The 23468-nt window shown below is 48.6% G+C and overlaps 2 protein-coding genes across 2 annotated transcripts; one reads left to right on the forward strand and one right to left on the reverse strand.

Annotated features, from left to right (window-relative positions):
• Positions 1-4632: 4632 nt before the first annotated feature.
• LOC109944491 (uncharacterized) lies at positions 4633-5488 on the reverse strand. Its single transcript, XM_020549278.2, has 2 exons — positions 5073-5488; positions 4633-4985 (listed from the first exon to the last, which is right to left on the reverse strand). Exons 1-2 carry the CDS (start codon positions 5439-5441, stop codon positions 4719-4721), a joined length of 636 nt encoding a protein of 211 aa, XP_020404867.1. The 5' UTR covers positions 5442-5488; the 3' UTR covers positions 4633-4718.
• Positions 5489-6668: 1180 nt separating this feature from the next.
• Positions 6669-9582, forward strand: LOC100280559 (40S ribosomal protein S11). Its single transcript, NM_001371670.1, has 6 exons — positions 6669-6795; positions 7165-7205; positions 7293-7393; positions 8641-8785; positions 8881-8970; positions 9169-9582. The coding sequence occupies exons 1-6, from the start codon at positions 6784-6786 to the stop codon at positions 9260-9262; spliced, it is 483 nt and encodes a 160-aa protein (NP_001358599.1). The 5' UTR covers positions 6669-6783; the 3' UTR covers positions 9263-9582.
• Positions 9583-23468: the final 13886 nt, after the last annotated feature.

A 23468-nucleotide genomic window follows, 5' to 3' on the forward strand; every position in this document is an offset into this window, starting at 1 on the left:
AACCTTTGCACTTACATTATGCAAACTAGTTCAATTATGCATCTCTATACTTGCTTTGGTTTGTGTTGGCATCAATCACCAAAAAGGGGGAGATTGAAAGGGAATTAGGCTTACACCTAGTTCCTAAATAATTTTGGTGGTTGAATTGCCCAACACAAATAATTGGACTAACTAGTTTGTTCTAGTGTATAAGTTATACAGGTGCTAAAGGTTCACACTTAGCCAATAAAAAGACCAAGAGTTGGGTTCAACAAAAGAGCAAAGGGCCAACCGAAGGCACCTCTGGTCTGGCACATCGGACTGTCCGGTGTGCCACCGGACAGTGTCCGGTGCACCACCGGACATATCCGGTGCACCAGAGGACTCCAACTCGAACTCGCCACCTTCGGGAATTTCCAAGAGGCACTCGCGCTATAATTCACAGGACTGACCGGTGTACACCGGACAGTGTCCGGTGCGCCAAGGAAGAGCGGCCTCAGGAACTCGCCAGCTTCGGGAATCTCCAACGGCTAGTCCGCTATAATTCACCGGACTGTCCGGTGCAACTCCGGAGCAACGGATACTTCGCGCCAACGGCTACCTGCGGCGCATTAAATGCGCGCGCAGCGCGCACAGAGGTCAGGCGTGCCCATACTGGCACACCGGACAGTAAATAGTACATGTCCGGTGTGCACCGGACATCCAGGCAGGCCCACAAGTCAGAAGCTCCAACGGTCGGAATCCAACGGAACTGGTGACGTGGCTGGGGCACCGGACATGTCCGGTGTGCACCGGACTGTCCGGTGCGCCATCGAACAGACAACCTCCACCAACGGTCAAGTTTGGTGGTTGGGGCTATAAATACCCCAACCACCCCACCATTCATTGCATCCAAGTTTTCCACTTCTCAACCACTTACAAGAGCTAGGCATTCAATTCTAGACACACCAAAGAGATCAAATCCTCTCCACCTCCACACAAGTCTTTAGTGATTAGCGAGAGAGATTTGCCGTGTTCTTTTGAGCTCTTGCGCTTGGATTGCTTCTTTTCTTTCTCACTTGTTCTTGAGATCAAAACTCCATTGTAATCAAGGCAAGAGGCACCAATTGTGTGGTGGCCCTTGCGGGGAAGTTTTGTTCCCGACTTTGATTTGAGAAGAGAAGCTCACTCGGTCGGAAGGACCGTTTGAGAGAGGGAGGGTTGAAAGAGACCCGGCCTTTGTGGCCTCCTCAACGGGGAGTAGGTTTGAGAGAACCGAACCTCGGTAAAACAAATCCGCGTGTCACACTCTTCATTTGCTTGCGATTTGTTTTCCACCCTCTCTCGCGGACTCGGTTTTATTTCTAACGCTAACCCGGCTTGTAGTTGTGTTTATATTTGTAAATTTCAGTTTCGCCCTATTCACCCCCCCTCTAGGCGACTATCAAAATGTTCTTCTAAAAATAAAAATTGCTATGGAAATAAATGTGGAGCTAATGGCTGATAACGTGATCAACTACAGGAGATCATCAGTATCGAAATCGACTTTGCCTAACGTAGCATCGTTCTTAGTTGTGGCATCAACATTTATGGTAGCATGCTCAAACTGTGCAGCAGGCTGAGGCAACTCAAGGTGCTCTCCAGTTGTGGCGTCTACAGGCACCTGGATAAAGTGAGCCTCTGAGTTCTGGCGTTTCTTCCATTCCTGATATATGTCAATCAGGTATTTCTCAGTGGTGCATGTACGGGACCAGTGCTGCTAAGACCCGCACCTAAAACATCCTTCGCCAGCATGCTTTGAGACACTTGCATCGCCCTGCTGGGGTTGCTTTTGCCTTTGCCTCTGCCTCTGCCACGACCATTGTTGCTGCTACTGTCGCTGCCATTCTGTGGCTGCTTCTTAAAAGTTCCCCTTGTTGGCCCCTGATTATTGCGGCGCCCACGACCCCTTCCTCTAGAGGAGCCTCTCTTCCCCTGAGACGGGAAGTTTGCATGTACTTCTGGTACGGCCGCAGCGCCGACAGGACGCTTCTGGTAGTTTTGCATCAGGAGCTCATTCTGAGCCTCTGCGCCAAGCAACATGTTGACGAGCTCACAGTACTTCGTGTACTTGTTGTTTCGGTATTGCTGCTGAAGCACCATGTTGGAGGGGTGAAAGGTCTGGAGAGTTTTCTCAATCATCTCCAGGTCTGTGACTATCTAGCCACAGAAACGTAGCTGAGCGACAATGCGATGAATGGCAGTGTTGTAAGCCTCCACAGTCTTGAAGTCGAGGAAGCGGAGTGTGGCCCATTCCTGTTGCGCCCGCAGAAGCATCACATGCTTCTGCACACCGAAGCGCTCTCGCAACTTCGTCCACAGTACTAGATGGTCTTTCACCTCCAAATACTCCATCTTTAAGTCTGGATGGATGTGGCGCCTAAGGAAGTTTGCAGCTTTTGCTTTCTCATGAAGCTGCAGGCCAATGTCGTTTGGGCCTAGCCGAACGATTGCCTTTCCCAGCTGCATCGCCTCCAGATGAAACTGGCAGTCGTTAGCCCAGGTCAGGTAGTTTTTGCCATTCAGGGCAAGCTCCGCGAAGTCAGTCTTGCTGCCTTCAGCCATAGCCTGTCACGCAAAATTAACTCCAGGTTAATTAGCCATGTCAATTATCCATAACAGAAATTTAAATGGTTGCACATGCATTATTCTATTTATAAAAAAGATAGAATAAAATGATATACGAAGTATGTAAAAAAATATTAAACAAACTCAGCAAGAATTTATTTAAATGTATGTTCGGTGGCATGAAACACGATAATGAAACAACAAATAAACGGTCATGCAAAACCATATCAGTCCATCCGTTTGTGCAAGCGACTTGCGGGGTGGGATGCGGCCGTATGCGCATGCGGAGGTGTTCGTGGTGGGACCGTGGGAGCGAGCGCAGCGGGGCTGCAGGCCGCGCGCAAGCAGCACTGTGAGGGCCACTCCGTATCCAGCACGTGCATGCGGTTCTAGAAAACTTAAACCACCCTGCAAGGAAAACGTCAAAGGCCACAAGCCTATCTTTCCACTTTTTTTTCCTTAAGATAACGTCAACCTCACATGCATGGAAAAAACTTTCCTATTTTTTCTCCCTAACATAACGTCAACCGGCCATGCAGGGAAAAAAAACTTTTCCACCTCTTTTTTTTTCCAAGAAAAACGTTAACCGCCGCCTATGCATGCAGGGAAAAAAACTGCCTATGATCTGGCATGCGCATGCGCACAGAGGATTTGTCACGCTCGGCAATAGGTCTAGCAGAGAAAAAGATCTGCCGCCTATGGTCTGGCACGCCCGGCAATGGCTTCAGCCTTCTGCGGCGGTAGTACTTTTTCTCTCTTTTTTCTTTTTGCGAAGAAAACTTGAACCGCCTATGGTCTGGCATGCGCGTGCGGAGGATTTGTGCGGTGCGTACGGATGGATTTGAGATACTACTCTTTTATCCATGGTAAAGAGTAAAATTACAGATCTATTCCATACCGTGTTTCTTGTGTTGATGAACCGGAACGAAGCCTATCGCGTAGGACAGTTCGGCAAGGCCGGAGGACCTGCCGGCGTGATGGAGAGTCGATGCCGATCGGATCCACGAGTCGAGGTAGAGCAGTGCTGATGACGTGTTAAACAACGTGGTTGTCGCAGATCCCCGATCCGGACTCCAAACCCTCCCAACAGCAGTAGGGACGTGAGAAGTTGTAGAAGTCCGCTCCCTTCCCAGTAACTCAACACAGAGAGGAACAAGAGACACAGTGAATGAAAGCTCTTCTGTCTATCTTTATTATGATGGGTATGGGTACATATATATAACCTGTGTACTCCTAAGGACAGTTTCGGTATTAGCCCATTAAACCCCTTTTAGGGTTTCTCAACATAGATCACCTTAAAAATAATTCATTCTATTTCAAACTAAAATTCGTTTTTAAATAATTAATAGATTTATACAATATTTAAATATATTCTATATATGTTTAGATTTATCATTATTTATTTGAATATATAAAAAATAAGTACTATTTTGGAATAGAGCTTGTACAATTAACTTGCGTCGGCGCTGCTCCCGCCTCCGCTGTTGGAAAGTGGAACACGTCGAACTCGAAAGGCAGGTTCGGAGCTGGAAAGGCGACGACCCGACGGCGTGCCGCTCCTGATGTATTGCCGCCGCATGATGCTGCCGGGGGATGGCGCTGCCCCGGCCCCCGGGCGGCGAAGCCACTTTCGACGGCGACGACGCACGCGCGCGGATCCTGTCCTGCTTTTCCAGCGCCGGGGAGGGACGTGACGTGGTTTCGCCAGCCAGCCAGCCGGCCGCCGCCGCCTTTTGCCTTCCCACTCCCGGGAGTGCGGGAGATAATTGCTATTATGGAAGAAGAGAGAAGGGAATTCGACGAAATGGAGGCGTTGGCGTTGGCTTCTATATTTTGGAGACGTAGACGACAGACAAACTCCAAAATGGATGTGAGACAGCACTTGGGGCTGCGTAAACAGATATAAGTGTCCTGTCACCGTTTACCGTCCCCGTGCGCAGACGCCGTCTGGCGTTGTCTCTGTCGCTTCTCCTCCGTCGCGGAATTGGAGTGCAGAGTGCTCTTGGGGTGGCTTGCGTCTCCGTCTCCTCTTGCGGCTCCTTCTTCGACGCGGCGCTGGAGCTGTCGCCGCGGATGGAGGCCGCCCTGGAGCTGCGGGCGCGCGCGTTCCTCGCGCTGCGTCGCTACAGCGAGGTCGCGGAGATGCTCCGCGATTACATCCCCAGCCGCGGCAAGTCGTGCTCTGGCGAGGACACCTCCTCGTCCTCGTCGGCGTCCCTCTTGTCCACTGGCTCCGGTGATCTCGGCACGATCTCCCGCGCCAAACTCTTCTCGCCCGACCGCCACCGCTCCGACGACGCGGAACCTGACGCTCGCCCCGTCCGCTCCTTCTGCTGCTTCGACATCTCCGAGCTCAAGCGCCGCGTCCTTGCCGGCCTCTCCAAGAACCCGAGCACCGGTACCCAGTGGAGGTACGGGACCTTGAGCATTGCACGAATTGGTGCCTTGATTTGGCGAGAATGAGAATCCGACCGACCGGTTTCCTGATGGTTGATGCCCACGTCCACGTACAGGTACTTGGTCCTCGGCCAAGCTTGCTTCCACCTCGGCCTCATCGAGGACGCTATGGTGCTGCTGCAGACCGGCCGCCGCCTCGCTTCGGTGGCGTTCCGCCGCGAGAGCGTGTGCTGGTCGGACGACAGTTTCTCGTCGTCGTCGTCCTCCGCGACCGCCGCGACTCCCTGCGTCCCGTCCGGCAAGACATCCAGCTCCGGTTCGGCGTTCATAATCCCAACGACGGAGTCGGAGGCCGTGTCCCAGCTCCTGGCGCACGTGAAGCTCCTGCTCCGGCGCCGAGCGGCTGCCATGGCCGCGCTGGACGCTGGCCTCTCGGCCGAGGCCGTGCGCCATGCGGCGCACCTCGAGTCCCTGTCCATCGACCCGGGCCGCCACTTGCTGTACTCCTACTCCGCCGCCGCGCACGGATTCGTGGCGGCGCTGCTACCGGTCCCCGAGGTGCTCCAGGTTGTGCCGGACGAGATGTTCCAGCTCCACACCACGCGCTTCCCAGAGTTCTTGGGCCTTCTCACGCCGGCCTACCGGCCTGCCATGGGCAATCTGGAAGCGGCCACGCACGACGTGGTCATAGGGGTTCTTGACACCGGCGTATGGCCAGAGTCGCCGAGCTTCGCGGGCGGCAACCTGCCGCCATCGCCGGCTCGCTGGAAGGGGGTGTGCGAGGCTGGCGTGGATTTCCCGTCGAGCTTGTGCGGGAGGAAGCTGGTGGGCGCGTGCAGCTTCTCGCGCGGCCTCCGTGCGGCAAACGGCGGCGCAATAGGTGTGGGGAAGAGGACGTTCAGGTCGGCCCGGGACAGGGACGGGCACGGCACGCACACGGCGACCACGGCGGCTGGCGCGGTGGTGGCGAACGCAAGCCTGCTCGGGTACGCCACGGGGACGGCGAGGCGTGCAACATCGACTCCAATTCCGCGACGGAGGAGAAGCGACGGAGACAACGCCAGACGGCGTCTGCGCACGGGGACGGTAAACAGTGACAGGATACTGATATCTGTTTACGCAGCCCCAAGTGCTGTCTTGTATCCATTTTGGAGTTTGTCTGTCGTCTGCATCTCCAAAATATAGAAGCCAACGCCAACGCCTCCATTTCGTCGAATCCCCTGCTCTCTTCTTCCATAATGGCAATTATCTCGGAGTGCGGGGAGCATGGATGATGCGGTAGTACCGTGCACGATTCGGTTGGAAAGTGGGTGGAAGGCACCGCACCTGGGGGCGGCAAAAGCGGATGCCGAGTTCGCTTTGAATCCTGTCGGCCTCGTAAAAATCACTTTGAATCTCGCGACAAGGCTGGGCCACCCACGCCTCCTAGGCTGCTGCCTGCAGCCGCTCGTACCATCACAATCGAGTCCACATCACGTGGACTTCGGCACTTCGCTGAGAAGTGTGGCCTTGTCACCTGTCAGTACCATGATCGCTAAGCACAGCCAGCCCAGGCGCCCAGCCTACCCAACGACTGCAAAACAGCCACCGATACCGGCCTCTCACTGAGAGGCCAGCCCAGCATGGCCCAACTGCCTTTTCACCTGAGGCTGAACTCAGAAAAGCCTATTAGGTCCAGCCCACCTCCGATTCACCTACATTCATTTGGACAGAGGAGAGTCTAGTAGGGCCTCGGCCGTTTCTTCGTCTCCACAGCTCCCGCAGCCGCGGACCAGCGCGTCACTCTACCGGGTTCCGGCGTCTCCCCTTAGCGCGGCATCCATGGCGGAGCAGGTCAGATAGATGCCTTTGGAACCCCTTGTTTGGGCCACTGGGCGAGCTTGACTGTAGCAGACCTCGTAACGTTTGGTACAAGTGCCCGTGTAGTACTCAGCATTGTGGCTCTAAGCCGATACGCTTCTTACCGATGCTTTTGATTGGAAACGCAGAAGTTTAGTAATTTAACTTCCACCATCCAAATGGTTGAACTTTCACCATTCCAATGGCTGTGTTACCATGTTCTGAGGAATGTGGATTACATGAATCATGTTGTCATATGCTACGATGAAGAGTGTTAGACGTTGGTTGGGTTCCGGTCTTGATGGCCCTGCTGATTGTGGTGTAGCTAGTATATGATCTGATGCATTTTCTTTCTCTCTGCAGACGGAAAGGGCTTTCTTGAAGCAGCCCAAGGTGTTTCTCTGGTAATATTAAAGCGCTTATTTCTGACGCGCCTTTGTTTCATTCATTTTTTTTTGGATGCGAGGCTTATGAGTTGTTTTGGAATTCAGTTCCAAGAAGGCCACCAAGGTAAACAAACCTGGCAAGGGAGGAAACAGATTCTGGAAGAACATTGGCCTTGGTTTCAAGACACCCAGGGAAGCCATTGAAGGTCAGTATTTTTCTTCTTCTTGTCCAGCCATATCGCTGGTGTTTCTGTTAGCTTGTTAGCTCATACGAAGCTATGAACTAGGTCAATGATTCACTAGTCCAACAATTCTGGCTGTTTCAACTTGTATGCCTTAGACAGAACTACATTTAGTCCATTCGTAGATAATTGAACCAAATTCTTAGTCAAGTTATATTAAGGCATCCAGAAAAATACGATAGGATGAGATTTAAGATTTACAGCTTGGGAGTGCAATTTAATAGCAAGTTATGAATTGTGATCCCTATCTATAGCTGTTAGGGAATCTCCAATGGTAGGAGTCAAGCGTAGCTCTTATACCATTGCATATTCACATCCTATATGTCCCCACATGTTACATATAGTGTGTTCTTTATTCTATACATTCTCATGTCATCTATGCAATAGGGAGATGGGCAGATATGTCTTTCTGGCATCAGGGTGCACACAAACAGCCCAGCTCCTCTCCTCACACACTAGGTCACTAGCTCAAAAGTTTTTTCTGGAACCTTGCTTTGGCACGTGGTATCTGGTTAAGTATGTTGCGGCAATGATGAAAGGGAAGCTTGTTTCTCTTGAACAATCACAGTGGCGACTGTCACCTTGCTATGTTTAAGAGCTTATGTTGGCTAAGGCCATGTTTGAATACACTAGAGCTAATAGTTGGCTACTAAAATTAGTTGAAGACATCCAAACAGCTTAACTAAAAGTTAGCAATTAGATATTTTTAGCTAGAGACATCCAAACACTCCCAGCTAATAGTACAGCCAACTATTAGCTACACCATCAATTACTCATTAGTTATTAGCTGGTTCAACCTAGCTGAAATTAACTAATAGTTAGCTAGCTATTTGTTAGCCAGCTAATTGTACTAGCAACTTTTCAGCCAGCTAACTATTAGCTCTAGTGCATCCAAACAGGGCCTAAGTATTCCTTGTATATTTGATGTTAGTGATGTTGCACTATATTATATTATTATACATCAGTAATGGGAACTCTTGTCATATGCTTCATGTTCCATTTGTTGGGTGTATGCACTGAATATTGATGAAGTGAATCTAGTTTTGTTTGAAGAAAATTGTGGTAACCTTATAGATTGTTTTAGGTCCTTGATTTTAGATGCGCTCTGTTGTACTCTAGCCTATCCCAACTTGCTTCGGACTAAAAAGGCTGTTGTTGTTGTTCTCTGTTAGTTCAGTTGATATATTTCCCTTATTTCTTTGTTGTTGCAGGAACCTACATTGATAAGAAATGTCCATTCACCGGCACTGTGTCTATCAGGGGTCGCATCATCGCTGGAACATGCCACAGTGCTAAGATGAATAGGACCATCATTGTTCGTAGGAATTATCTTCACTTTGTCAAGAAGTACCAGAGGCAAGCTAATCTTCAATATTGGCTTGTATTTACTGATCGCTTCGTGCCTTCATGTTGTCTGTTCGCCAACTGATAATTTGTTGGTGTTTGTGTAGGTATGAGAAGAGACACTCCAACATCCCTGCGCACATTTCACCATGCTTTCGTGTCAAGGAAGGAGATCATGTGATCATTGGCCAGTGCAGGTAAAGCTTGCTATATCTTTCCTGGACCTGCTTTTTGTAATGCTGTACCTGGATGGCATGGTTTCTGAAACGCAATTAGCAAAGCTCAATATAACCCGTCCTTCCCTCTGTTGGACATGAAATATCTATCTTGGCTTTTTTTGGCACTGTGCTCTATTCCGTAGATGCACTTATGTTGTACTCCTGTTTTAATTTCAGGCCAGTGTCGAAGACTGTAAGGTTCAATGTGCTCAAAGTTATTCCTGCAGGTTCGAAGAGTGGAGCAGTGAAGAAAGCTTTCACTGCCGCTTAAGATCATGACGAGTTCATCATCCATGGCCCGGAAAAGCTCTGTTATAACGTTTTGATGCTGCCTATTAGCCTTTTTCCCCGTAACTACTATATGTGTACTTGGAATTGGACTTGAATTACATCCAGAACTTGAAATCCTGAAAAAAAAAAATCATAACCCTTTGTCTGATTGCTTAGCACCTTTTAGTTTCAGTAAAAGCATATGACCCTCAAAATGTTTTCTAGGTCAGTAGTGATACGTTTGAAACCTTTTGGCATCCATCTTGGCTTGAAAAAATTGCTATTTTGACATTCTCAATTGTGGCTCTGTGCTATTATGCCATATTGTATCTATAAATTATATGACCATTTGTGTATATGATTTGCGGGCCTGATAGCAAATTAGCGGAATCCAGAAATGATAACGACGAAATTGCAAATGGCCTGACTGCATCATGCCGCAATAAGTTTCCCTCCGACAAAATCCATACTCCATGGTACCTGGTCGTACGGACCTGGAGATTAATAGGCTGTTTGGTTTGAGGATTGAGCTAGTTCATCATCTTCTCACTCCTTACTTTTTTGTTTGGTTTGTGGAATGGAATGAGTCAATCCATCATTACCTCATTACTTATAGTTAGTTAGTTAGTACTAATATGAGGAATGAGGTCATCCCACCAAATTTGAGGAATGGACACATGATGTACTACCATATTTTGGATAAAGTGATTCCTCAAACCAAACACCCTCTAAATCGTGCATGAACTCTGCTGTTCATGGACGCAAGCGGCGAACCTAAGGGGATGTTTGGTCTTCACTAGCTAAATTGTCTGGCGCTCTGAGTCACAGCAATCTTAGTGAGCTACCATGGCAGGCAACTTTGTCTTGTCACGTAACCAAACACAGGCATTTGATAAACCAATCATAGGCATTTGATTTCGAGCGCCTGTGGCTCAGATGCATGGCGCCTCTTACGTGAGAGGATGTGAATCAAATGGGGCTGTCCTGAGGGTATGAACCAAACGGGGCTCATGGGAGGGCGTGAACCAAACACGGGGCTAGCATGGTGCGGTTAGTGTTAGGCACTTTTCCCCCTTGTTTCGCTCACCTGTTATGTTTTTTATAAGAAAGCATTTTTATCTTGAACTACCAATAGTATCCTAATTAATTACTGGAATATGACTTGATGTAACTAGCAGGCCAAACGAAAGTTATAAGACCTTTAGCTCATAGTTCGATTAGGCATGTAGGTTATATTCATACTGGTTTCTCACGTGGAACTATAGAATAAGACCTTGTTCTAAACCTCTAAAACTAATAGTTAGCAGTTAAAAATACTTGAAAAGTTTAGAACAGATCAGCTAATAGATCAATTAATTATTAGTTATATCTCTCAAATAACTATTAGTTATTAACTGCCTAAATCCAGCTAATAACTTATTGGTTGACTAATAATTAGCTCTGAGGGCTAGTTTGGAACTTGGAAGCCATAAAACCGGAGGGAATTAAAGGGGCTAAAATTGACTTCTTATTTAATTTTGAATAAAAAGAGAATTCTAGCTCCTCCAATCTCCTCTGATTTTCTCGCACCCAAACTAGCGTGAAGGTTGGAACGGGGCTAAATTCAATCACTACTAATTGGTATATTAATTTATGACAACAGATGCATTTGCCAAATCTCCAAAGCATTATTGCAAACTTGTCGGCGTTTCGACCCCGGGGGGTCCCTGAACCGACGAGTAAATTGTCGCCGCGTGCCCCAGCCCAGATGGGTCGGCGCGAGACGGAGCGCGAAGGGGGGAGACAGGCGTAAAAGGGGAAACCCGCGGCCTTCGTGTTTGTCCCGCGCCCAGGTCGGGTGCGTGTCACACCCGGGTTTTAGGGGTCCAAAGCCCGGGCGCGAACATAATCACCAGGTGTGCTGGGACCAAGTCTCACACATATGATGAATCATGGCACAGGATCGAATGTCACAACTTTACTATATAATAGGAGTTCTATACAAAATAAATAAATAATTACATTATAAGGAGACAACGGTCCAGCAACCCAAAGTTGACTGGGAGACGACGACCTAGATCTCTCTCACGAACTCATCGCAGCATCCTCCATGCGCCTCATCCTGCGGTACCTGTTCTTGACCTGTGGGGGGGTGTAAGACAGCAAGAGTGAGCTCACATACGTTTATCGCTCAACAAGTTGTGGGGAATAATGTGCATGAACTCGCCAAAGGTGGGAGCTCACGTGAAGTGTATGGCTTACCAAAGAGGATGGTTAGAGCTGAGCATTGCTTTTTAAAGTTGGTCAAAATTTTATTAGCAATTACTAAGTATAAGTAAATACCAACCCAATTAAGTAGTAGAACAAAAGTAACAACATCACCTGCGATGCAATGCATATGACAAATTGAATTTAGTTCCATAAATTAATCATCAGAGAGTCCTGAGCTGCTCATGACCGTGAGCTCGGCTAGTATACCAGTTTTACACTCTGCAGAGGTGGTACCCTTTACCCACAAGTCATGTTACCCATCTGTCAAGGGATCGCGACTTCTCATACACCTCTACCGAGGAGGCGAGGCAGGGTAACACTACGAGGCCTTTACAAAGTTCCACTAGCTTCAGAAAACCCGCTACAGTTTATAGGAAGCTCTAATGCAGGGTTCTTGCCTGACCGCCATCGCAGCAAAATCAACCAAGGACCTCCCTACACTGACCACTCCCCTACTGCCCTTGCCCCTTTCGGGTAAGGTAGTCCTCCACTAGCTTTCCTAATTAATCAGCCAAGGGCGTCCATAAACCCTTGTGGTGGCACGTGTTTCTCAAGTTAAGCTCTATGTTCCAATTAACATTAATGATCTTGACATGAACATAAATAGAATAACAAAATAACTGGAACATAGATATGATAAATAATTATCCCAAATCCATGTAAAGCAATAGCAAACTACCCAAGTGATTCAGGGGTAAACAAGGTAATGAGATAAACAATCTAGGGTAACCTATTGGGTCCCATCAAAATTAACCTATGCATGAATAAATGATATTAAAGAACATTATTGGGTAACAAAAGTGAATCAAGGGCACAACTTGCCTGGCACTTGAGATTCCAGGTACCAGGATGAACTTCAAATGACTCGTAGCCTCGCGCTAGTCGTAGCAATACAAACAAACAGTGTATAGGCAAAATTAACATTACACCAAACATAAGAACAACTTGCGTAATAATGATCTATGCGTTGCTACGAGATCGTAGGAACAAGAACCACTAAATTCGGAGCTACGATCATTAAGTTATGAAATCCTAAAATTATTTAGTGCTTAGAATAGATTAATCCTAATGAACAATTTTAATTCAAGTTTCATGGCTAGACAGTGTTACTGGTTGATAGAAAATATTAATACAAAATTATTGCAATTGGAATGACTCAATTTGGAGTTAAAATGAATTTTCTATGCATTAAATAAGTTCTGGAATTCTTTTTACATTGGAAATTCATTTTCTAAATTCATTTTTCCTATTTTCTCTAAGCTCTGGGCTGCGCACACATTAACAGAGAACCCGAGGTCTAACTCATAAATTGTCTTAAGACTTAGTTTGTATCCGAATCGGACGGCGGGTTAATTTGTAAAAATTACGGGGACTCTTTAGCAAATAGGCCAGGGCGAAGGGGTATCACGATACCTAGGTCGTCCGATCACCAGCTGAGGGCTCGGATTAGATCAGACACCCACCGAACCGGTATGGGCTCGGGATCCTTAGATCATGACTGAACGACCCAGATTTTATGAAGCCCAATCTATTCCGAGCCGTGCGATCACAAATCAACGATCCCGATTCACACGCCGAAGGGGTATGCTTGATTAAATCATGGCCGTCCATCAGTGAGTTGACGGTTCTGATCTATTAGATTGAAGCGACACCTGGGATCTAATCGCAGCCGTTCACTCGGAGATCGAGGGCTCCCGCGTCGTCTTCTCTCCCACGGCTGAGCCACGGCGGCGACGCAGTGCCCACACGGCGGAGACCCACCGGCGCACACCACGCATGCACAAACCAGGTCCCATGGCCAAATTCCCCGGTGCTATGCCTACAGAAGCGCAAGGCGGACACGATGGAGGTGTACTTACCAGCTGCGGCTCGACACAGGGCACTGCCCACGCGCACCATAGGTCTGCGGCACGGGGATGTCTTCCGGTGAGCAATCGACCCTGCCCCGACCCTGCTCGAGTTCAATTGATGGTCGGCATGGCTTCTACATCACGCAGCGACTCCCCAGAGCTTCTTGATTGTGTCACAGCGACACCCCGCCGCGAGTACGACGGCGGCAGTACAAGCTCCCCTGCGGTACTGGTGAGACTCGGAGCTACGCCCAAAACGGCTCGGAACCTAGGGAACGGGTCTCGATATATACTCGTTGCAGCGCACGGTTTCCGGGCAGAAGAACGGCGACCGCGGTAGTGGAGACCGAGTCCCCCGGAGGATTTCGTCGTGTTGTTAGCGCTGGACACGAAGAAAAGATAGGGAGGAGAAGCGGATGGCTCCGACCAGTGGGTCCAGATGACAAAGGGAGACCACGGCTGGGCACCACGAACGGACTCCGCGCATCACGGGCGAATCCAGGGCGGTTCTGTTATGGGGAGGTCAGCAGCCCCCGACCGTGTCCTAACAGCCGATCCCGGTTTGGACGGAAGGTAAGGGATGAGCCTGACGATGAGGGCCCACAGGTAAGTGGAACGAAGCGCGGCGCGGGGCTGACGGACAGGAGGTCCCCTGGTGGGCGTTGCAGGGCGCACAAAGTGGGGTGGCTGACAGGTCGCCCCCCCGTCAGCGCGGCATGTTACCCGGTTGGGCCAAGTGGGTGGAGGGAGGTCGTGGGCCAAAATCAAGGTTAAGGCCCAATTCGGTTAACACCTTATGCTTTCTTTTTCTTTGTTTTGTTTCCAATTTCAAACTAAATTGTTAGTTTAGATTTGAACTTCAGGTTTTAATTGTACCACAGGATTTTCAATATGGACAAAATTCTTACTGCAGATTTTGATATTATTTATTCTACCTAATAGTGTTTTAGCTATGGGAAGTTAATTTACTTAATCAAGATGCTTCTCTCCTAGATTTCGAATTTTGAACTCAAATCCCAATTTAGGTAATAAATCCAGATATGCACAAACCAAAACAATTTCAGCTTGGAGTACAAGTTCGAATATTTCATCTTATTATTATATATATTTTTAACCCTAAAAAATATGCTCCAATAGTGAATCACATAACAAAATCACCTTAATATTATCTCTTTAGAAACTCAAGTTCTACGACCCCATTCTAGGGTTTACAGTGCGCTTGCAGTAGGGGGTTACAAGCGTCCATGCGGGAGGGAGCGAGAGGCTTACGCGAGCGTCGTCCCGTCCTTCCCCGCGCGGCCAACCCTCTGTAAGAGGGCCCTGGACCTTCCTTTTATAGGCGTAAGGAGAGGATCCAGGTGTACAATGGGAGGTGTAGAAGTGTGCTAACGTGTCTAGCAGAGAAGAGCTAGTGCCCTAAGTACATACCGTCGTGGCAGCCGGAGAGGTTTTGGCACCCGGTTCGTGTGGTGTCGTGGCCGTCGAAGGAGCGCTGGAGCCTGGCGGAAGGACAGCTGTCGGGGCTGTCGAGTCCTTGCTGACGTCTCCTTGCTTCCGTAAGGGGGCTGAGAGCCGCCGTCGTCATGGAGCATGCGGGGCGCCATCATTACTTGTTTACCGGGGCGAGCCAGATGGGACGCCGGTCTCGTTCCCCGTAGCCAGAGCTAGCTAAGGGTAGGGTAATGATGGCCCCTCCTGTGACGTGGTCGGTCCGAGCGGAGGCTCCTCCGAGGTCGAGGTCGAGTCTGTCTTCTGAGGCCGAGGTCGAGTCCGAGCCCCTGGGTCGGGCGAGGCGGAGACCGTCGGCTGAGGCCAGGGCTGAGTCCGAGCCCTAGGGTCGGGCGAGGCGGAGTTCGTCGTCTTCCGGGGCCGAGCCCGAGTCCGAGCCCTGGGGTCGGGCGAGGCGGAGTTCGTCGTCTTTCGGGACCGAGCCCGAGTCCGAGCCTTGGGATCGGGCGAGGCGGAGTTCGTCGTCTTCCTGGGCTGAGCCCGAGTCCAAGCCCTAGGGTCGGGCGATGCGGAGTTCGTCGTCTTCCGGGGCTGAGCCCGAGTCCGAGCCCTGGGGTCGGGCGATGCAGAGTTCGTCGTCTTCCGGGGCTGAGCCCGAGTCCGAGCCCTGGGGTCGGGCGATGCGGAGTTTCCTATGGCGCCTGAGGCCGGACTTGGCTGCTGTCAGCCTCACTCTGTCGAGTGGCACAGCAATCGGAGCGGCGCAGGCGGCGCTGTCCTCTTGTCAGGTCGGTCAGTGGAGCGGCGAAGTGACTGCGGTCACTTCGGCTCTATCGACTGAAGGGCGCGCGTCAGGATAAGGTGTCAGGTCACCTTTGCATTAAATGCTCCTGCGATACGGTCGGTCGGCGTGGCGACTTGGCCAAGGTTGCTTCTTGGCGAAGACTGGGCCTCGGGCAAACCGAAGGTGTGTCCGTTGCTGGAGGGGGTCCTCGGGCGAGACGTAAATCCTCCGGGATCGGCCGCCCTTGCCCGAGGCTGGGCTCAGGCAAGGCTGGGCTCGGGCGAGGCGAGATCGTGTCCCTTGAGTGGACCGAGCCTTGACTTAATCGCACCCATCAGGCCTTTGCAGCTTTGTGCTGATGGGGGTTACCAGCTGAGATTAGGAGTCTTGGGGGTACCCCTAATTATGGTCCCCGACAGTAGCCCCCGAGCCTCGAAGGGAGTGTTAATACTCGCTTGGAGGCTTTTGTCGCACTTTTTTGCAAGGGGACCGGCCTTTCTCGGTTGCATTTTGTTCCGGTGGGTGCGCGCGAGCACACCCGCCGGGTGTAGCCCCCGAGGCCTCGGAGGAGTGGTTTGACTCCTTCGAGGTCTTAATGCGTTTCGCGATGCTACGACCGGTCTGGTTGTTCCCTCATGCGAGCTGGCCGTAGCCCGGGTGCACGGTCGGGTCCCAAGTTCTCGGGCCGGTATGTTGACGCTGTCAACGGTTTGGCCGGAGCCGGGTTTGCGAGAGTAGCCCCCGAGCCTCCGCACAGAGCGAGAGAACGGTCAAGGACAAACTCGACTTTTTTACATACGCCCCTGCGTCGCCTTTCTGCAAGGAGGAGGGGGCGAAAAGCGCCATGTTGCCCTTGGAGGGCGCCGAACATGGTGTCTCCAGTGAGCTGCTAACGGGTAATCCGAGTGAACGCCCGTGCCCCATTTGTTAGGGGTCGGCTAGAGGCCCGAAGGCACGCTCCAAAAGTACCTGCGGGTGATTTGCCGGACCCGGTCCCCTTTTGACGGGGTCCGAGGGCTCGATGCCTCCCTCTGATGGGATTCCATTACAAGATCGTTCCCGCTGGTCTCAGAAATGTCCTAGGGTACCTCGGGAGCGTAGCCCGAGCCTTGGTTATGTATCGAACGTACCCAGGGTCATCCCTCGCTCTGTGTCTGAGGCGGCTGTGAACCCTTCGAGGGCCAGCCTACGAACCCCTCATCAGTAGTGGGCGCGGAGCCCGAGTGGCCTGAGGCGACCGTTGAACCCTTCCGAGGGGCCGGCCTTCGAACCTCTGACCAGTGGTGGGCGCGGAGCCCGAGCGCTCTGAGGCGGTTATTGAACCCCTCCGAGGGGTCAGCCTTCGAACCTCTGATCAGTAGGGGGGCTCGGGGCCCGTTTCCTTCATGGAGGAGGACCCCTTTCGGGGTATCCCCTTTCCCGGTCCCTATTGTAAGAGAGAGAAAGAGGAAAAGGATACGAAATCGAATGACGTGGCTGAAAGTTGCCTAGAGGGGGGGGGGTGAATAGGGCGAAACTGAAATTCTCAAAAATAATCACAACTACAAGCCGGGTTAGCGTTAGAAATATAATTAAGTCCACAAGAGAGGGCACAAAACAAATCGCAAGCGAATAGTGAAGTGAGACACGTGGATTTGTTTTACCGAGGTTCGGTTCTCTCAAACCTACTCCCCGTTGAGGAGGCCACAAAGGCCGGGTCTCTTTCAACCCTTCCCTCTCTCAAACGATCCCTCGGACCGAGTGAGCTTTCTCTTCTCAAATCAAAGCCGGGAATAAAACTTCCCCGCAAGGGCCACCACACAATTGGTGCCTCTTGCCTTGATTACAATTGAGTGTTGATCACAAGAGCAAGTGAGAAAGAAAAGAAGCAATCCAAGCGCAAGAGCTCAAAAGAACACGACAAATCTCTCTCGCTAATCACTAAAGCCTTTTGTGGAATTGGAGAGGATTTGATCTCTTTGGTGTGTCTAGAATTGAATGCCTAGCTCTTGTAAGTGGTTGAGAAGTGAAAAACTTGGATGCCATGAATGTGGGGGTGGTTGGGGTATTTATAGCCCCAACCACCAAAAGTGGCCGTTGGGAGGCTGTCTGTTCGATGGCGCACCGGACAGTCCGGTGCACACCGGACATGTCCGGTGCCCCCGCCACGTCATCACTGCCGTTGGATTCTGACCGTTGGAGCTCCTGACTCGTGGGCCCGCCTGGATGTCCGGTGCACACCGGACATGCACTGTTCCTTGTCCGGTGCGCCAGTATGGGCGCGCCTGTCTTCTGCGCGCGCAGAGCGCGCAATAAATGCGTCGCAGGTAGCCGTTGGCGCCGAGTAGCCGTTGCTCCGGAGTTGCACCGGACAGTCCGGTGCACACCGGACATGTCCGGTGAATTATAGCGGACTAGCCGTTGGAGATTCCCGAAGCTGGCGAGTTCCGGAGGCCGCGCTTCCTTGGAGCACCGGACACTGTCCGGTGTACACCGGACAGTCCGGTGAATTATAGCGCGCCGGCCTAAGTAATTCCCGAAGGTAGCGAGTTCGAGTTGGAGTCCTCTGGTGCACCGGACACTGTCCGGTGTACACCGGACAGTCTGGTGCCCCCAGACCAGAGGTGCCTTCGGTTGCCTCTTTGCTCCTTTGTTGAATCCAAAACTTGATCTTTTTATTAGCTAAGTGTGAACCTTTTACACCTGTATAATCTATACACTTGAGCAAACTAGTTAGTCCAATTATTTGTGTTGGGCAATTCAACCACCAAAATTAATTAGGGACTAGGTGTAAGCCTAATTCCCTTTCAATCTCCCCCTTTTTGGTGATTGATGCCAACACAAACCAAAGCAAATATAGAAGTGCATAACTGAACTAGTTTGCATAATGTAAGTGTAAATGTTGCTTGGAATTGAGCCAATCTAAATACTTACAAGATATGCATGGATCGTTTCTTTCTTATTTAACATTTTGGACCACGCTTGCACCACATGTTTTGTTTTTGCAAACTCTTTTGTAAATCCTTTTCAAAGTTCTTTTGCAAACAGTCAAAGGCAAATGAATAAGATTTTGAGAAACATTTTCAAGATTTGAAATTTTCTCCCCCTGTTTCAAATGCTTTTCCTTTGACTAAACAAAACTCCCCCTAAATGAGATCCTCCTCTTAGTGTTCAAGAGGGTTTTGATATATCCTTTTTGAAATACTACTTTCTCCCCCTTTTGAACACAATAGGATACTAATTGATAATATTCTTGGAAACACGAAGTTTTTGAAATTGGTGGTGGTGCGGTCCTTTTGCTTTGGGCTCATACTTTCTCCCCCTTTGGCATGAATCGCCAAAAACGGAAGCATTAGAGCCCTCGAAGTGCTATCTTCCCCTTTGGTCATAAATAAATGAGTTAAGATTATACCAAAGACGAAGTCCTTTTGCTCTCTCCCCCAAAGATGGAGAGTCTCTTGGAGCGACGGCGAAGGATGAGTTACGGAGTGGAAGCCTTTGTCTTCGCCGAAGACTCCAATTCCCTTTCAATACACTTATGACTTGGTTTGAAATAGACTTGAAAAACACATTAGTCATAACATATGAAAGAGACATGATCAAAGGTACATAAATGAGCTATGTGGGCAAGTCAACAAAAGAAATTCCTAGAATCAAGAATATTGAGCTCATGCCTAAGTTTGTTAAAAGATTGTTCATCAAGAGGCTTGGTAAAGATATCGGCTAATTGATCTTTAGTATTAATGTATGAAATCTCGATATCTCCCTTTTGTTGGTGATCCCTAAGAAAATGATACCGAATGGCTATGTGTTTAGTGCGACTATGCTCGACGGGATTATCCGCCATCTTGATTGCACTCTCATTATCACATAGCAAAGGGACTTTGGTTAATTTGTAACCGTAGTCCCGCAGGGTTTGCCTCATCCAAAGCAATTGCGCGCAACAATGTCCTGCGGCAATGTACTCGGCTTCGGCGGTGGAAAGAGCGACCGAATTTTGCTTCTTTGAAGCCCAAGACACCAAGGATCTTCCCAAGAACTGGCAAGTCCCCGATGTGCTCTTCCTATTGATTTTGCACCCCGCCCAATCGGCATCCGAATAACCAATCAAATCAAATGTGGATCCCCTAGGATACCAAAGCCCAAACTTAGGAGTATAAGCCAAATATCTCAAGATTCGTTTTACGGCCGTAAGGTGAGCTTCCTTAGGGTCGGCTTGGAATCTTGCACACATGCACACGGAAAGCATAATATCCGGTCGAGATGCACATAAATAGAGTAAAGAACTTATCATCGACCGGTATACCTTTTGATCCACGGACTTACCTCCCGTGTCGAGGTCGAGATGCCCATTGGTTCCCATGGGTGTCTTGATGGGCTTGGCATCCTTCATCTCAAACTTGTTTAGAATGTCTTGAGTGTACTTCGTTTGGCTAATGAAGGTGCCCTCTTGGAGTTGTTTCACTTGGAATCCTAAGAAATACTTCAACTCCCCCATCATAGACATCTCGAATTTCTGTGTCATAATCCTACTAAACTCTTCACATGTAGACTCGTTAGTAGACCCAAATATAATATCATCAACATAAATTTGGCATACAAACAAGTCATTTTCAAGAGTTTTAGTAAAGAGTGTAGGATCGGCCTTTCCGACTTTGAAGCCATTAGCAATAAGAAAATCTCTAAGGCATTCATACCATGCTCTTGGAGCTTGCTTGAGCCCATAGAGCGCCTTAGAGAGCTTATAGACATGGTTAGGATACTCACTGTCTTCAAAGCCGGGAGGTTGCTCAACATAGACCTCTTCCTTGATTGGTCCATTGAGGAAGGCACTTTTCACGTCCATTTGATAAAGCTTAAAGCCATGGTAAGTAGCATAGGCTAATAATATGCGAATTGACTCAAGCCTAGCTACGGGTGCATAGGTTTCACCGAAATCCAAACCTTCGACTTGGGAGTATCCCTTGGCCACAAGTCGAGCTTTGTTCCTTGTCACCACACCATGCTCATCTTGCTTGTTGCGGAAGACCCATTTGGTTCCTACAACATTTTGATTAGGACGCGGAACCAAATGCCATACCTTATTCCTAGTGAAGTTGTTGAGCTCCTCTTGCATTGCCACCACCCAATCCGAATCTTGTAGTGCTTCCTCTACCCTGTGTGGCTCAATAGAGGAAACAAAAGAGTAATGTTCACAAAAATGTGCAATACGAGATCTAGTAGTTACCCCCTTATGAATGTCGCCGAGGATGGTGTCGACGGGGTGATCTCGTTGGATTGCTTGGTGGACTCTTGGGTGTGGTGGCCTTTGCTCTTCATCCTCCTTGTCTTGATCATTTGCATCTCCCCCTTGATCATTGCCGTCATCTTGAGGTGGCTCATTTGCTTGATCTTCCACTTCATCAACTTGAGCCTCATCCTCATTTTGAGTTGGTGGAGATGCTTGCGTGGAGGAGGATAGTTGATCTTGTGCATGTGGAGGCTCTTCGGATTCCTTAGGACACACATCCCCAATGGACATGTTCCTTAGTGCTATGCATGGAGCCTGTTCTTCACCTATCTCATCAAGATCAACTTGCTCTATTTGAGAGCCGTTAGTCTCATCAAACACAACGTCACAAGAAACTTCAACTAGTCCTGAGGACTTGTTAAAGACTCTATATGCCCTTGTGTTTGAGTCATATCCTAGTAAAAAGCCTTCTACCGTTTTAGGAGCAAATTTAGATTTTCTACCTCTCTTAACAAGAATAAAGCATTTGCTACCAAAAACTCTAAAATATGAAATATTGGGCTTTTTACCGGTTAGGAGTTCATATGATGTCTTCTTGAGGATTCGGTGTAGATACAACCGGTTGATGGCGTAGCAAGCGGTGTTGACCGCCTCGGCCCAAAACCGATCCGAAGTCTTGTACTCATCAAGCATGGTTCTTGCCATGTCCAATAGAGTTCGATTCTTCCTCTCCACTACTCCATTTTGTTGTGGGGTGTAGGGAGAAGAGAACTCATGCTTGATGCCCTCCTCCTCAAGGAAGCCTTCAATTTGAGAGTTCTTGAACTCCGTCCCGTTGTCGCTTCTAATTTTCTTGATCCTTAAGCCGAACTCATTTTGAGCCCGTCTCAAGAATCCCTTTAAGGTCTCTTGGGTATGAGATTTTTCCTGCAAAAAGAACACCCAAGTGAAGCGAGAATAATCATCCACAATAACTAGACAGTACTTACTCCCGCCGATGCTTATGTAAGCAATCGGGCCGAATAAATCCATGTGAAGGAGCTCCAGTGGCCTGTCACTAGTCATGATGTTCTTGTGCGGATGATGAGTGCCAACTTGCTTTCCGGCTTGGCATGCGCTACAAATCCTGTCTTTCTCAAAATGAACATTGGTTAGTCCTAAAATGTGTTCCCCCTTTAGAAGCTTATGAAGATTCTTCATTCCAACATGGGCTAGTCGGCGGTGCCAGAGCCAACCCAAGTTAGTCTTAGCAACCAAGCAAGTGTCGAGTTTAGCTCTATCAAAATCTACCAAGTATAGCTGACCCTCTAACACTCCCTTAAATGCTATTGAATCATCATTTCTTCTAAAGACAGTAACACCTACATCAGTAAATAGACAGTTGTAGCCCATTTGACATAATTGAGAAACGAAAAGCAAATTGTAATCTAATGAATCAACAAGAAAAACATTGGAAATGGAATGGTCAGGTGAAATAACAATTTTACCCAAACCTTTGACCAAACCTTGATTTCCATCCCCGAATGTGATCGCTCTTTGGGGATCTTGGTTTTTCTCATATGAGGAGAACATCTTCTTCTCCCCTGTCATGTGGTTTGTGCACCCGCTGTCGAGTATCCAACTTGAGCCCCCGGATGCATAAACCTACAAAACAGTTTTAGTTCTTGACTTTAGGTACCCAAACGGTTTTGGGTCCTTTGGCATTAGACACAAGAACTTTGGGTACCCAAACACAAGTCTTGGAGCCCTTGTGTTTGCCCCCAACAAACTTGGCAACTACCTTGCCGGATTTGTTAGTAAGCACATATGATGCATCAAAAGTTTTGAATGAAATAGCATGATCATTTGATGCATTAGGAGTTTTCTTTCTAGGCAACTTGGCACGGGTTGATTGCCTAGAACTAGATGTCTCACCCTTATACATAAAAGCATGATTAGGGCCAGAGTGAGACTTCCTAGAGTGAATTCTCCTAATTTTGCTCTCGGGATAACCGGCAGGGTACAAAATGTAACCCTCGTTATCCTGAGGCATGGGAGCCTTGCCCTTAACAAAGTTAGACAAATTTTTAGGAGGGGCATTAAGTTTGACATTGTCTCCCCTTTGGAAGCCAATGCCATCCTTGATGCCCGGGCGTCTCCCATTATAGAGCATACTTCTAGCAAATTTAAACTTTTCATTTTCCAAGTTATGCTCGGCAATTTTAGCATCTAGTTTTGCTATATGATCATTTTGTTGTTTAATTAAAGACATGTGATCATGAATAGCATTAACATCAATATCTCTACATCTAGTGCAAATAGAAGTGTGCTCAACAATAAATGTAGAGGGTTTGCAAGATTTCAATTCTACAACCTTAGCATGTAACAAATCATTTTTAGTTCTAAGGTCGGAAATAGTAGCTTTGCAAACATCAAAATCCTTAGCCTTAGCAAGCAATTTCTCATTCTCAATCTTAAGGCTAGTAACATAAACGTTTAATTCTTCAATCCTAGCAAGCAAATCATCATCATTATTTCTAGGATTGGGAATTGAAACATCACAAACATGAGAATCAACCTTAGCAATTAAACTAGCATTTTCATTTTTAAGGTTGGCAATAGTGTCATGGCAAGTGCTTAGCTCACTAGATAGTTTTTGACATTTTTCTACTTCTAGAGCATAAGC

This window comes from Zea mays, chromosome 2 (assembly GCF_902167145.1).
Source record: "Zea mays cultivar B73 chromosome 2, Zm-B73-REFERENCE-NAM-5.0, whole genome shotgun sequence".
Classification (NCBI taxonomy): domain Eukaryota; kingdom Viridiplantae; phylum Streptophyta; class Magnoliopsida; order Poales; family Poaceae; genus Zea; species Zea mays.